Here is a 15947-nt window from a genome sequence, read left to right as displayed (position 1 = left end):
CTTCATGCATCGCATATTCGCCATGATTATTTGATGTGTAATTAGTGATCCAAGGGGGTACAAGCACCCAGTCAAAGCGCTACACACTATTCTATCCTTCTCTTCTTATAATTCTTTGTTATGGCTATATTGGCAATAGAGGACCTCGTGGCGCAACGGTAGCGCGTCTGACTCCAGATCAGAAGGTTGCGTGTTCAAATCACGTCGGGGTCATATCTTTTCAACTGCAAAATACTGAACGTTATGTCCAGTATGACCACTACATTGATGCCGAATGTACATGAACATACAATGAATGTCCTGTGCAACATGACAAGTAATATGTAACACACCATAAAAGCATCTTGCAACAAACCTCAGCCGTTTTTTAAACTAATAAGGGTGAGTTTTTTATTTCACTTTATATAGCTTAGTTATACTGTATATAGACTGTAGTCTCACATTGCCAGACCTATCTCAACAGCACTGTGGAGTACTATAGACTGTAATGTGTGTTGGCTTGCATATATTATAAAGTCTACCTAACAGTTGGTCTGATGATGACATATTCACATTGTTTGGAATTGCTGTAATAGAGGCATTTCATCCATACACCAGATGAGACAGACAGTTCAGTAAAACGACTCCTGGTCAGAAAAGGACCTCAGTTAAGAATGCAGAAGCCAATGTTGGCTTTTTCCAAGCAATGTAACAATACACACAATCCAGCTGTGTTTAGATTCTGACAACATCTGGAATGGACCAGAGTTGTAATTGTAATGTTATGAAATAGGTGTGAAAATCATTGACCCTGACGTGATTTGAACACGCAACCTTCTGATCTGGAGTCAGACGCGCTACCGTTGCGCCACAAGGTCCCACATAGGGCCCATATCAGCATCCATCAGCTGGTACATCAAGGGCCTTTTGGGTGGTGTCAGTGTAGTGACATTATAATGTGAATATTAGCATTACCATTAAGACTGTGACCACAGACCCGCCGTGGGCAGTGGTGTAGTCTAATGTATTGTAGTAGGTATACTGTACTGTATATAAATATTGGCCAGAATCTGACTTTGGGGGGGGGGGGCATATCATAGTGGGGGGTCAGGTTGTCCTCCCCCAGGGAAGTTTTGAGCATCAACGACTTCATTTCCTGTATTCTGATAAACTTTTATGCACCAATTTACAGTGGAAATACCTTTATTTACCCTATGTGAAGAAGGAAAACACAGATGACAATTCAAAATATAATAAAGAAATATGTTGTTGCATGTCATTGGGCATTTTTCAGTGGGTATATGGAAATCCTGGAGCTTTCTTAGTGGGTATACTGCGTATACCTGCGTATCACGTAGACTACACCACTGGCCGTGGGCAACTTCAGCCATCATAGCCTCTCTTTCGTTCTCAATCATTCCTTCTGCTTGACTGCACATTGTTGCAATAAACTGATTTTTTCCAAAGTCTGTAAATAGAATCATCAGGCAGAGGGGTTGGGGGACTTGTCTCCCGTCAGTCAAATGCCACTAAAGTTAGCTATAAAACCGATCATGCCACTGAAGGAATCAACCATCACTCACAGCTTCATACCATCGTTTTGAGTTGTTGCTGGGAAGCAAAAGTTAATCTTCCCTCTATTTTGAAATAGATTTTTTTTTTGACAGAATCAGATGTCCATTCCCAAAATCACATCACATAGATGTCACCTGGGACCATCTTTAAGCAGAAGTAAAATGTCATATGCAAAACAGAAAGTTTTTTTTTTTTTTAAATGAATTTGTCATGTTGTTGGACTCCATTGATGATTTAAAAAAAACATTGCAAGACAGAAAGTGTATGCAAAACAGCAGCTGGTGGCATTGGCAAATCCATGAAATACGAGTGCTAACACCATTCTCTGTGTTCACAGTTTACACTGGGCCAAATCCCCACCAACACAGCAATTACAGGCTCTAAACTTAATCCAAACAAAGAAGATTCCTGGAGAGAAGACAAGACAAGGTGTAATACTTTTAGAAGCCTGCAGATGGGGCCTTTTAGCTTTCACAAATACTGCATGGTGCAGCAGTAAAGCTCATTTTAAAGGTCCAGTGTGTAACGTGTTTAGTTGTTCATTATCAAAATATGTGTTGCCCGTTCACAAACTTGTCCTTTTCATGAATATTTACCACCACCATCAATTCCAAGTATTGCTTTTGGCTTGACGTTTTTACATTTGCATTTGCATGAACTGGGGTAGACGCTCCATATTCATGCTCCATCTTGAAATACGTTAGGCGGTAAGGGACATACAGGACATATTGCTCCGCCTTTCGCGTTTTCGCTGTCACATGATAAACTCACAGGTGCTGCTAATGCTGCTAACGGGTATCGTAGCTTCCTGGCCCCGGCGAGTTTGAAGAAGGAAACATGGAGGACCGCACGTATTCAAAATCCAAATTTCAGGAACAGGAGTCTTCTTCTTCAACCAGAAAAAGAAAAGGGATATTGAAAAGAGCAAGAGACCGGCTTTTTGAAGCGTGAAGGCTACCGTAGCTGTAATACGTACTTTGAACTGCGTGGTGCGAGAGAGTTGATTGCGATATATGATCTCAACGCTAGATGGGAGAAATTCCTACACATTGGACCTTTAACGCTACAGGTTGTAGGACACATGGGTTATAAAATGCATAAATTCAAACAATGCGAAACAAAATAAGTTCATTATTAGTTTTGGAGATTCACCAGTTAGAACATGACACAATTAAAGCTATGAACAGATCCGGGTGTTTGTTAAAAGGCTTAGCAGCTTAAAGTCTTACTCCATTTTTCATGTTCTGCTGCATTAGTTAAAGATAGGGTCAGCTTGTATATTTTTATTGCCTTGAGCTATGGTAATTTATTATAAAGTCAAGGTGTGGTAGTAAACAGCTGCTAATGAGTGTCACTACGGAAACTTTAATTAACCCTATTGGGGGAAAAGGACATGCCTTAGCTGGCTGCAGACTATGACGTTGGCAGAAATGTGATTGGAGTAATGTTAGACATTGTTCAGAGTTAAACCACACATCTGAAGTGTGTTTTAGGCTCTATCTCTTTAGTGTGTATTGGCATGAACTGGGGCAATTATCCAACATCAACTAATTACTGTATCTTCATGTGTAGACTCACATGGAGCCGTTTGGTGAGGAATTGCGCAAGCATTAGACAGAGATGATGAAATAATGGTGAGTACAAAACACGTTACAAAATACTGGTGTTATCAGCCTTAATCATGCTCGATAGTTGTGGAAAATACATTGGGTACAGTGCGAGTGGGCATGGCATGTTTATCTTTATGTTAATGTTGCATCAAATGTCCCATAAGCGTGTTATAATCTTGCTACTGTCTCCTGTGCTTAGTATGCTTAGTACGCAGTGTGAAACTGCTGGCTCCACTTCAGCTGGCTTGAATATAAAACATGGCCTATTTAGCGTTTTAGGTGTGACCCTGACATGATTTTGAACACACAATCTTCTGATCGCTCATCAGAAATGCTACTGAAGCATTGCAAAACAAAATCAAGCCACTTGCTCTTCAAACGTAGTCCCTCTAATATATGTGACCATCAAACCTGCCCTCAATAAATGAGGATTAAAGTCAACACTGATTTCCGGGCTATAATAAGGACTTGATTTCTCTATTACGGTATTAGTAAAGCCCTGTTTCACTACAGCTAAAATGTGCCCTCTCTTAGGTTCACTGTACGTAATGTTCTGTCATGGGCCTGCCCTCGACGTGCAAGCTCTTGGACCACATGCAGGAAGTAATGGGGAACACAACCGCGGAGACATTTGTACGTATAATACACATCAGGTTAACTTGTAAAGAATATAGTCCCTCCGCAACAGCATAATCCACACTAATAATACGTTTGATCAATGAAGGGTTCAACATAACTTCAATAGAGGTATACAAAAAGGTGGTATTAGAAGGTGCTGATGGAGGTAGAGGAAGGGTATAGTAAATTACACCTGTCTATGAATGAATGAATCAGTGTGTAGGTGAGTGCTGAATTCTCCGGTGGTAGGGTAAGTCTGTGATGACAGAACGATGTGTCAGGAATGATCCTCCTCACTCTCGGGACCATGTTGGAGCATGTCTGCCATAGAAGCTCCCTGTCAGCTGACAGCTACAGCACACACACACACACACACACACACACACACACACACACACACCAACGCTTTGTTTACCCTCTTCTCTCTGCGCAGGACTAGTCTGTAGTGGAATAATTTGGATTTTCCAACAATAAAGGAAATGTAAAAGAAAAGAATTGTAACGTTTTGTTGCACTGTGTATACAAAGGATGATCACATATTTTATTAGGTTTATACCTCATTATGCAAACATGTTTGCTGCTTTGCAGAATTACTTTTCAACTATACAGTGATATGGCACAGGTACTCAGATCTTCTACTTAAGTAAAAGTACTAATACCACAGTGTAGAAATACTCTCTTACAGGTAAAAATCCTGCTTTCAAAGTTTTTTCTTAAGTAAAAGTACAAAAATATTAGCTTCAAAATATGCTTGAAGTACCAAAAGTACTCATTATGCAGCATAATATATATTACATTACAGGATTATAATTAGTGATCCATTAATGTAATAATCACTTTAAGCAGTGGAGCAGGGGGGTGGCTTCTGCGGCTCCAGTCCTAAATGTTATCTTAAAAGCCCGAATCTTCTGGGTTTACCACTATGCTATTCCCTAAACAAATCAAATATATGCAGTATATATATATATATATATATTTTTGTAACTTCCTTACCTTTGAACAAAACTGTGGCAGAGAAAAAGTACTCTAAATTACAAAAGCCACATTTTAAAGGTGCACTATGAGTTCCTGCATGGTTTCAGCACAATTTAATTTTTGTCTCAAATCGTAGACATCTCTCCTTGATGGGGGGGGGGGTAGTGCGCATGCACATAATGGCAACCACAATAATGACAACCATCTTGTCGGTGATTGGCTGGAACGTGGTTTGTTGTATTTTGGTGCACAGCCTGTGCCCCTAGTGTTTGTTTGACGTTTACGACCCCTGTGTTGTCTCCTGAGACCGGGCTTTTTCACAGTGTGTTCAGGGGGCAGGCAGTTAGCGGATCAAGGAGAGACGTCTACGATTTGAGACTAAAATGAAATCTCGCTGAAACCATGCAGGAACTCATAGTGCACCTTTAATGTCAAAACAACAGTTTGGCAGTTAGGCAGATTCTTTGAAGTACTGCCATGTCCTAAATGAGACACATGAGGGCCCACACTCTTCACAGCGGGAACACCAGCCCTCTCAGGTCATGGGCCGCAGCAAAGCCGGGTTGTTTCCACCACTGTCTCCTCCTCTCTGCATTCCTGATGTGCAGTGGACATACCCAGGCCTGGGACTTATCTTACTATAGCAGTTTGGTGTAAATTACAGAATTGTTTCCAGAGAAAAAGTGTGATGTGCTCACTGGTCTCCTCTATAACCCACCTATAGTCTATAGATACAAGTGAGAAAGAAAGAAAAGAAATATCCCTTAAGATAATCAATAATTTGTTTGCTCTTTGAGGGAGTGTTTTTGCCACTAGGGGGAGTGTTATTTGTGCAAAAGAAAGCTGCAGTTGTCAAAGGCTGTTTGAGTTCAGATCAGGGCCAGTTCTTCTTCAGACTACCTGAAATATTTTCTTATTAAAGTATAAGTCATCACATTGGTATGTGCCCATGGCTTGACCCTGAAGTGATTTGAAGACGCAGCCTTCTGATTTGGAGTCAGACATGCTCCCATTGTGCCACAAGGTCAGGACTCTTGGCGAGATGGCATTGTACATTGCATTATGTAGCCAGCAGTCCTGCCTTGCATTAATGATGTTTAAAGAAAAGGAATAGTTAGGCTCTGCAATAATGAGATCTAATGAGCAAGAAACAAACAGAACTTAAAGTATTGAGGGAAAACATATTTGAGCAGTAATAGTATAGTTTGAAAAAGGGGTTGTCCATCTTGCACTCTTGTTCATGTTCACTCTCTTGCACTGCATTAGATCATAAAGAATACGAGCTGCAGGGAGTGAGTGAAGCGCCACAGAAAGGTTGCGGCTTTTATCAGTAAATTGGGTCATATTGAAGATCCAGCCTTAGGCCCATCTCTCATTTTGCACTGCAGTTCAATAATTCAGTCATATACATAACATTAATATATGCTTTGCTATCAGTAGCGCAAGTGCAGTTTTCAGCAGCTCCATCTGAGAACCGCTCTTACAACTTATTCTGCTGGGGAGTTCATCTCATTCAGTCTGTCTCTTTTATTCAATCAGAGATTCAGCATCTGTTCATACATTGTGTACGATTGCGTACATGTCTTGAATCATCCAGGCATTCAGATACGTATGCATCGGGACAGAATCTGTCTTTACTGGATCGTGTGCAGTGACAGTACACAGTTGCTCTATTACTGTGTGAACCTCAAGTGAGGAAAAAAACTGTGATTTGATTCACAGTATACTCTTCAAACCATGGCACCTGCCCCTGGTGAGGATGCAATTACCAACTGGGCAGAGCGGGCGACTGCCCTGGGGCCCCAGACCCTGAAGGGCCCATGATTGTCTATTTCAATTGCTTAAATTTCTGTTGAAACAAATAGTCAAAAACTAACTGTCACACAGCTAACCAAAGGAAAAGCAGTCATCCAGAGAAGGAATATAGGCTACTTGTTGGTTTCTGGGACTCTGGGCAAAACAGGTCTTGGTAGTGTGTGCGAGGGGACCCTCTTGCAGGTCAGTCTGGGTCTAGCCCCATTATTTTAAGGACCCCTTGAAGTAAATAGGGGTTAAAGCCATGGATAATACTGAAATTAAAATCTGGTTTAAGGTAGGCTATATTACTGCATTCATAATGACTATCAACAAGTTGTTCATAAAGTGCTCTATTTTATAAGATTTTAATTACACCATAGGCTACTAGACCACCTCTGAAAAAAGCACTGCAAATCCAAGTGTTAGACAACTTTATATGATAAGAAAGCAAAGAAATGTAAACTGACTTTCTATGGGTTTGCCCTCAGCTATAAGCTGCATTGTATTGGCTGGTGTTGGAAACATTCTTAGAGCCTGCTCTGACATGTGGGCGCACTTGCACTCGCACTGTCAGTCCAGTTGTGCGTTCTCGCTGGAGAGGAGGCTTTTTGTTGGGAAGTTTCTGTGAGTGAGTCAACACGGCACACAGGGAGGACGCCACCCAGCCCCGCCGCTGAATCCAAAGCTGGGCTTCTCTCTACTCCTCCGAGGACGCAGGACACAAAGACAACTTCACGTCGACCTCTTCACAACAACTGGGGATTTAGTTTTTTTTAGCCTTCGCACACCGGGGATGGTTATTGTCTTTTTGACGCGGGCTTTTCCTCATTGGAATTAACGCAGCGGAGGTGAAATGAAAGTGACGGTGTGTTTCGGGAGGACCCGGGTGGTCGTTCCGTGTGGCGATGGGAATATACAAGTCCACAGCCTTATCGAACAAGCTGCCATGAGGTATAAGAAGGCGATCGCAAAGGTAAGCCCCACACACAGCCCCGCTCCGGTGTGCTTTTGTGACGTTTCGCCCAGCGGAGCAGCACGGTGGAGCCTCAACATGGCGCTGTTCACGGGATAAGAAAGAGGGACAGAGTGGGCAGAAGAGAGCCAGTGGCTGACCCTAGAACCGGAGCCAGTGGGGACCCCCAGGGGCCCCGGGCGGAAGGAGAGTGGGGAACTTTTCATTGTTATTTCGAAGACCATGCTTAAGAGTGATTACTTTCATCATGACAGTTCACTAGTTTCTCCACAAGGAATCTAAGAAGTTGTAAAGCAAATTGGCTCTCCTTCTGCTCTCGTGTGTGTGTGTGTGTGTGTGTGTGTGTGTGTGTGTGTCAGGTTGACCCATGAAAAAGTTCAGGAAACACTGGAATCGTTCCCATTCAATACAAGTTGTACTGGCAGAAAAGTGCGCGCAGTTCATCCACTGTGTGTGGAGCAATGAGGATGTCATTTGATTAAAGTAACCTGCGCTGTGTGTGTGTGTGTGTGTGTGTGTGTGTGTGTGTAGTGTTCCAATACTGCAGTTTAGATTGTCACAGTAAAAAAGATTTATGAATTAAAAGATAGTGAACTGGCTATTAACCTACATACACATAAACCCCAGTAGGACTATTCGTTATTCCTGAGTTACAAATGCCATTCACTATGGTGTATATTCACTGTTAGATACTGTGTGCATTCATGTCTCTGTATCACAACACAGTTAATCGGTTTTATTTCAAAAGTGGTAATAGGCCAATGGAATGATCACCCTGTGTATTGATGGGGGAACCGTGCTTTGCACTCATTGCTATTTGCAATTACATGCTGACAAAAACGTTTGTAAGTTCATCCAAGTTTCATCTATTATGACGGAACGCATTACTGTGTAAAACCCCTGTGCCAAATTTGAATGAGGCCTGAGTAGGACACTGATTGCTTTTCCCTTTGTGGGTTTCTAGTGGCTTCGCTTTAAAACCCATTAAATGACTAATGAATGAATTCAAGTTTGGTGCTGTTTCCATGGTTAGTGACAGTACTCTCATCTCTTTACCAGTGGGTGGTATTGCCTATAGAGTCATGTCAATGCTGCAGCTTCTGTTCAATGCCTTGGAATGCCTAGATGAACCTACACTGGTTTTGCCAACTTATTACTTTTCTATGTTTTACATTAGGAAAAAACTACAATCCTGTTTTTGGAAGAGAAGGACTTTCTGTAACTAAGGTTTCTGAAAGATCCAGAGTAAGAGTGGAGTGATAGCAGACGTGAGTTTGATCGAACAAAATCAAAAGTTTTTCCTTCAGTACATTCTAAGGGATGTTGCACTTCCAACCAGAGCTGAACTCACAACCCCATAGTGACAGATGAAATACCTTTAGCTTCCTGGAAAAGACGAATTTTCACTGATGCACCTCAGTAGTAGATTTTACCTCTGAATGCAAACAAGTGACAAAGTAGGTCAACATTACCCCTCATTCTGGAAGAGCTATTCCTCCTTACATACACACTAGCAATCACACACACACACACACACACACACATACCCACACACGGTCACTCCTCTGTTTACCAGTGCTTTATGCTTTTCCATGGTTCAGCAGAATGGAGGCGACTGGTCCATTGATCCATGCAGTGGCACTGTAAATGTAGAAGCGTAGGCTTCCCCTCTGGAGAACACTTGGCTCTGGGTCAACAACTAACTACTATATCACAGGCCAGCCAAGACCTTTGGACTACAGGAAGATGTAATCACACACAGGTCACTTGAGTTGTATAATGTTCCTGCAGCTGACAGCAACACAATTCTGCTTTACCGTTAAAGTTTGTTTTTCGTCACAGCGTTATAAAAAATTACAGCCCATGGCATGCAGATACTGAATCATGCAATATACATTTAAATGCTCCCTTTTTCCAGAACAAAAGAACATTAATCATACAATAATTCATCGGAGACAGCAGTCGGCTCGGTTGATCCAACTTTAGCATGAAGAGCGGAGAAACGAAAGAAGGTGAAATAGGCATTTGTCACAATTTAGAAGTCTCCGATACAGCAGTGTAGATTCATTTTTGTGTGTGATATTGGCAGCATGCTAGAATAGGTATGGCTATGACGATTCAAAGGCCTTGCTGAATGCAGCCTAATGTGCTCTCTGATGTCACTTTTAGTTTGGTTCAGTTGGTCAGGACCAAGGAAAAAAAAAAATGCATTGTTACTTAGGGGTGGAAAACACCAGAGGCCCGACGTTTTGATAATATCACAATTCTTATGTCACGATACAATATTTATGCGATTTTTAAACATATTGTGATATTCTGCGATATATTGCAATTTATTACCTGCTTTCCAACTTCAAATTATGTCCCAAAAGGAAAACTGTCAACATCTGTTTTATCTAAAAAGATACATTTTCAATTTTATTGCGGTAAAAAATCCCCCCAAAAAGTTAAATTGTCATGTGCAATTTATACAATAAAAGATCGATACTTGGCGTCCGTGTATCGATACAGTATTGCAACGGAAAATGTCCCCCCCCCCACTCCTATTGTTTCCTCGTAGTTCTGTTCCAGGTCTTCTTGTATACACTGGTGATTGACAGCAGGCCACCTTTTCAGGTGATCTGCACCTGAGTTTGATTGACAGCTCTCACACCAGTCCAAATGAACCAAACCAAACGGGCAAATGCACCAGGGTTTATTTGAACCTCACCAAACAAGTTGGTGTGAAAGCACTTTTAGAGGAATTCAGGATTGATCACTTTTATTGCTGCGATTACATCACATTCAACTTTTTATTTATCTGATTTATCTGGAGACAAACCGATAGGATAAGAGAAGCCCTCCCCACACTTCCTGCATGCGCTGAAATCTCATCTCTTCAACAACGTCCGCCTCTTCTCTACTTTCCCTCTCTATACTTAAAGCTAATCTCGCCTCCGCCTACATTCTGCCTGACTCTTATGTCTTCATCTACCTCTTCATTATGCATGAACCATCTTGGGTTGCATGTATTGCTGCGGCAATTCAGTGATGCGTTTAATCTTGTAGCCTCTTAGTTGCCTGTAATATCAGTGATTTGTGCCGATCTTCTCTGGGGACTCTTGAGGCCTTCGCCACAGTCTGAATGGGACCAGGAAGTACGCGAGTCAATGTGGTCTACAGTATGCACAACCATGAAGGATTAATGCTAAATGGCCTTTTAAGCTTCTCATCCTGCCTTTCTGTTCCCAAGGCTGTTGTTTTCAGCGCTTGGCCAGTCAAGAAATAACTGTGAGTGTTTACCACATTTTTAATCATGTAAGCAAAAGCAATATGAAGATGTTGTTTTGTGGGTGTTGCTTTTGGCATACAAAATGCCACATGGGTATAACTGGGAGGTTCAGCTCTTTACTCATCGTCTTACACTCTGGTTTCACATCTGGTACATCGTCAGAGACGTAAAACTAAAGAATTCTCAAACAAAAACATTCTCTAGTTTCATAATTTGTGCTTCTAACTCTTTAAAGAGCTGCATTTCTAGATCTTATTTGTCTCCTACTTTCCCACAGTTACTCAACCTAAATGGAGGCTAATACCTTAAAGCACAAAATTCCACAAATTCAGGCTTGCAGACATGTCACAGCAAGTGTTGCAAGTTGTTGAATTACACAGAAAAAAAACAAAGTCCCATATTTTCACATTACCCATTCTTTCATCATACACTATATCAGCAGCATATGATTAGCATGTGTCCTGCAGTTCGTAAAAAACTGCAATGATACCAAACTTCTACAGTAGTACGAATAGTTTCTGTACTTATAAAACGAGGCATTAGAAAGTTTGTAACTACACCAGAAGTATGTAGTAGTAGTATGTAAGTACTGCGCGATAGCGCCCGAGAGGAGTATCCATCAGGCAAGTGTTATTTAAATATACTTTTGGTGTAGTTACAAACTTTCTAATGCCTCGTTTTATTAGTACAGAAACTATTTGTACTACTGTAGAAGTTTGGTATCATTCCGGGCATTATTAGTGGGGTAATTTACGAGATACAAACGTGGATCCATTAGCGCCTGCACTAAGCTAACCAGCTGATAACACTAACTAGACCAATGTTATAACAAGGGAAAAAAGCTTATGGGGGTGTTGTTTGGCCTGAGGTCAAGGTGCAAAGCAGCCTAGGGTGAAATTACTCCGAACCATCACTTTAAGCTAAAGCATTTTGACAGTAGCTATGCAATTTGTGTTATAGTGGGATGTGGATTAATATACAAAGCTATGCAGTATTATATTTGCAATTATGTTAGCTTGCTAACACATAGCTTACATTAGCTTACTAACAGCTAATTTGTCCTCTATGGTAGACATATGTTGCTAAAATAATTATTTGACATGATTAAATGTAATGTGTTTTTCTAGCTACAGGCATTTTGTCAACGTTTCAGCCCTCGGTTGCATATTGCGGCGCCGATTGTTTTCCCCTCCGGTGGGCGTGGCTTTCATAATATGACGCGTTGTGCTCTGTCTCTATTGCTGACCCCTGCCCTAAGGCTTCCATTCTCTCTGGCTCCTTATTAATTCAAAGCAAGTTGGCTGTTTTGAGTTGAGTAACTTTTAGCTCTACCTGATGAGAAACAAATAAAGTGTTGGAAAGACACTCCCTTTAGCAATATCCGAGAATTCAGGAAACACACTTTTTTGGTGCAGGCCAAAGTTAGCAATAGCATTTGTTTGTCACATTGTTTGAAGCACCACACTGATGTTGATTTGTGGGGAAATGGAAAGACGGGACACCCCCCAAAACATATGTTAGAGATATTTGTTTCTGTCTAGGCAGTTCCAAATAAGGAACTAGCAATACTGTTATGTAGAAAGTTTGTAGAAACAGTTTACTTTGCTTCCAAATGCACTACTTCAAACACAACTTGTCTTTTCTGGGACTCATCAGCCTCTACTAAAAGTACAACTAGAGTTTTCAATCCTCATCTATTCTCAGGTAAGGACCCAACAGCTGGTGCAGCTGCACTGAATTACAACGACAAGAGAAAGTGGGAAGTTGCGCTGGAAGGGTTGTCAGTGCTCATTAGCTCACTACACTCAGTGGCTCCCTGCTTATGTAATGGAGAAGAGCTGCTGTAGCCTATGTGACCAGGAATATTACAGTAGTGGAAGGTAATTGGGGGATTATCATGTGAGTGGACTGTACAAGGCAGAGCTGTATAGGCCCTGTAGGATGATGGGATGCAATGTGATTGATGGTAACTGAAAAAGAGTAGGTCGGTCTAACTGTGGTCAAGCAGCAGAGGAGAAATGTGGACTCAATAACCTCTCTTCCTCTTGTTGTATTCTCCTCTGGCTTTCCTTCAGTTTCCTATGCTTATATTGTCATCTTTTTTTTCTTTTATTCCTTTCTTCTTCTTCCATCCGACTGAGCAGTGTCCTTGTTTCGTGCTTACTCCTTCCAGGGGAATCATTGCCTGCCAGTCTTTGCCTAAAACATCACACACTCGCTCCAAAATCACGAGTTGAAGTTTGCCCAAGCATCAAGAAAAGATGTTTAGTACCCCTGGCCTGCACTGCACCTCTTCACCATGGGTCTTCTAAAATCTAAGACAGTGGTTTTAAAACTAGCGTGGTATAAGCACTTTAGGAGCTATCTGCAATGTGAAAAACCTGCAGCAATAATAGAACATGCAGTAGTGTTCGCATAAAACAGATTACACAGTGCAAGATAGCCTATAATTTCACATGGAGGCTGGTAACAGCATATAGTGGTGACAGTAAATGGACGAGCAAGCTAGTAGTTAAATACTAGTTTAAAAAGAAAGATCTTAGAGCTACTACTTAGCTGAGCAGTGTAGAAACATATACAGGACAGTCTAGAAGTAGCTGCACTGTGATGTGTTTCTTTTGTTGTTTTTGTGCTCAAGTCAAGCACCTATGGAACTGAAATGAAACTGACTATAAGGTGAATTTAACGATGAATAAGATGGTGAAAATTGTTAAAAAATGTCCTGTTGTTGCTCTGTCTGCAAGTTCCGAGTTGGCAGTGGGCGTGACTTATAAGTTCGACCAATAAAGTACACCTAGGAAAAGGGAAAAGACCCCGCTCTGAAGTAGGAGCTAAAAAAGTACGCTACTGCGGCCAGAGGAACTTAAAAATCCCCAAAATGTTCCTGTCGGAACACGACGAAGAAAGTGTTCTAGGAACGTTTAGTTCTAAGAATTGCAAAAATCCCTCCGGTCGGAAAGCCCCTTATGAGGTTAAAGTTCGGACTTCTGAGTTTTTTGAAAGTGTTCCCATTCATATTGGATGACAAGTGCAGGGCTAGTGCACAGTGAATCACAATGATAAACAAGGCAACCAAGGTGTTTTTATAGCCACATATTGAAAATTTTTCACTCTCAAAGTCAGCCACTTGACCCTAAATTAAAAGTCCCATGGCATAAAAATGTCACTTCATGAGTTTTTTTAACAGACTTCAGATACAGTATTAGGGGACCACTAAGGCCTATATAAAAGAGACTTCAGATACAGTATTAGGGGACCACTAAGGCCTATATAAAAGAGACTTCAGATACAGTATTAGGGGACCACTAAGGCCTATATAAAAGCATCCAAATAGCACCATGTCATGGGACCTTTAAGCAAGAAGTGATGCCCGACAGCATCCTCAGGGAAGATATTCTGTGTCTGATATTTGTGGGTTGGAGACCTCTGATAGTTTCAAATGCAAAGAATTGTAATAAAATATTAAATATGATGATTGTTTTAAAGTGTACTGTATGTTAATCTTCCCAGTTTAATTTTTTGGTGGGGAGGGGTGGACTAGGTACAAAAGTGTGTACATTTCCTACAAATACCCTCAAATTAAAGCTGAAATTTGCAAATTTGAAATCCAGTGTACTGCATTACAGAGCCAAAATAACAAAAAGTACACGAAAACTGTCCAAATACATAAAGACTGCACTGTTGGTGCTAGAAACTTCAGTCCACATTTTTATATACATACAACCTGTCTGGCGAGCTTCCCTACTCATGTGGAAGGCTCCAAGGTCAATGACACCAAACTGAATCCCTTATCTTTCACAAACAGTGTGTCTCTTTAGGGTCAAACTAAGGTGACTTTAGAGCTTCTTCGTCGGCTAGCATGCATCTCAGGTGTACACACGTGCTGATATATAGTGTGCATGCATGCATGCCAAGACTTATATCTGCACAGAGCAAACCACTAGCTGCTCTGGATGCTGAATTGAAAGCACTGAGCCTGAGTTGAAAGCAATGAGCTTGAGTTTTACATACGAAGCTGGGAGATTTTTTTGGCTGTAGCTGCTCAACACGCAATGCAAGCAGGCCACATGCCATAATGGTAACTGCCAAAGTCAGAGAATGCCACAGCTATGCCAAACCATTGCGTGACTGGTTTTCCGGCCATTTGTGTTGGGGCATTCAGGGTAAGTTTCTGTTGTTACTGCTGATGTGGTTTTAGTAGTTGTGGTTTTTTTTTTTGTTTCATTATCCACTGCCCTTGGAGCTAAATATCAGAAATTCATTTTGTTGTCAAAAAATTCACAGATTTAACAGGACTTGACACAGTGTGGCAAAACATTCATGGTCAATTTGGGGTATGTGTATACATAACTATTTTGTGTAGGCATACTGTACGTGTGTTCTTCATTGATTTTTTTCCTTTCAGATATAATGTGGTTCCATTTAGGCATAGCTCGGTTTGAACACGCTGACATATCAGACACGAGTTATTGATAGCTGCTAGCTTGTGTTTTCCTTTCCCAGCCACAGCCTTGTGATTTTGGGGACTCCGTTTTGTTATCTTAACCCACTGGTTCAGATAATCCGGCTGATCATTAGCCCGAACCGTTAGAAGCAAGACAATGGCAGCAATGCACGGCACTTTATCTCGCATAACTTAAGATGTGTGTTTGTGTTGTAAGGTGAATGTTAGACCTTAGAGATAGCAGGTAGAGCCTCAGAAATGCCCTGGTGTTCCTATTTATTCAAGATATCCAATACCTGTGCTTGTGCCAATAGAATGTTGTCACAGATACGTGTCACCAAGAACTCCACAAGGTCTCAGTTACAGCTCTAATTTTGTTTCCCATCTCTCCTTATCACTCCTGCTTACCCACCTAATTCCATTTCTATTTACCTCTAAAGCTCCTGTTTGTCATGACAGATTAGTCACCAGAAGATAATGGGTTTGCTTTGGGAACGGTTAGCATTAAGCTCCTTTCATGTAATTCTGATGATCTGGCTGGTAGCCGATAGGCCACGTTTGAGAGTTAGAGGAATTGGTTTTACCACACACAACTGAAATGCAGTAGAGGGGTTATTGTTTCTTTTACTACTATTATTTTCCTCCTTTTCTGCTGTATTGAAGTATTGAATTCTCATTTTTTTTCTCCATCTGTTGCCAGGCAAG

At 41.2% G+C, this 15947-nt stretch overlaps 1 protein-coding gene and 2 non-coding genes across 15 annotated transcripts in view; 2 read left to right on the top strand and 1 right to left on the bottom strand.

The window, feature by feature from the left end:
• The first annotated feature begins 141 nt into the window (after positions 1 to 141).
• trnaw-cca (transfer RNA tryptophan (anticodon CCA)) lies at positions 142 to 213 on the top strand. The gene has a single exon. It is a non-coding gene; the product is annotated as a tRNA-Trp (tRNA).
• A 572-nt stretch (positions 214 to 785) lies between these two features.
• On the bottom strand, positions 786 to 857 carry trnaw-cca (transfer RNA tryptophan (anticodon CCA)). Its single transcript has one exon. It is a non-coding gene; the product is annotated as a tRNA-Trp (tRNA).
• A 6252-nt stretch (positions 858 to 7109) lies between these two features.
• The window catches only part of LOC144537414 (partitioning defective 3 homolog), a 382981-nt gene continuing 374143 nt past the window's right edge, over positions 7110 to 15947 (top strand). For 11 of the 13 annotated variants that reach the window (XM_078281137.1, XM_078281139.1, XM_078281130.1 and 8 more), the window contains exon 1: positions 7110 to 7527. In XM_078281137.1, coding sequence (XP_078137263.1) covers positions 7408 to 7527 — 120 coding nt within the window. In that variant the 5' untranslated portion in view covers positions 7110 to 7407. The remainder of the gene's footprint in view (positions 7528 to 15947) is intronic. The other 2 variants (XM_078281140.1, XM_078281136.1) reach the window with 1 other exon arrangement.

This window comes from Sander vitreus, chromosome 22 (genome assembly GCF_031162955.1).
Source record: "Sander vitreus isolate 19-12246 chromosome 22, sanVit1, whole genome shotgun sequence".
In the NCBI taxonomy this organism is placed as follows: Eukaryota; Metazoa; Chordata; class Actinopteri; order Perciformes; family Percidae; genus Sander; species Sander vitreus.
The sequence above is the reverse complement of the archived record's forward strand: the minus strand, read 5'-3'. Positions and strand labels throughout refer to the sequence as shown.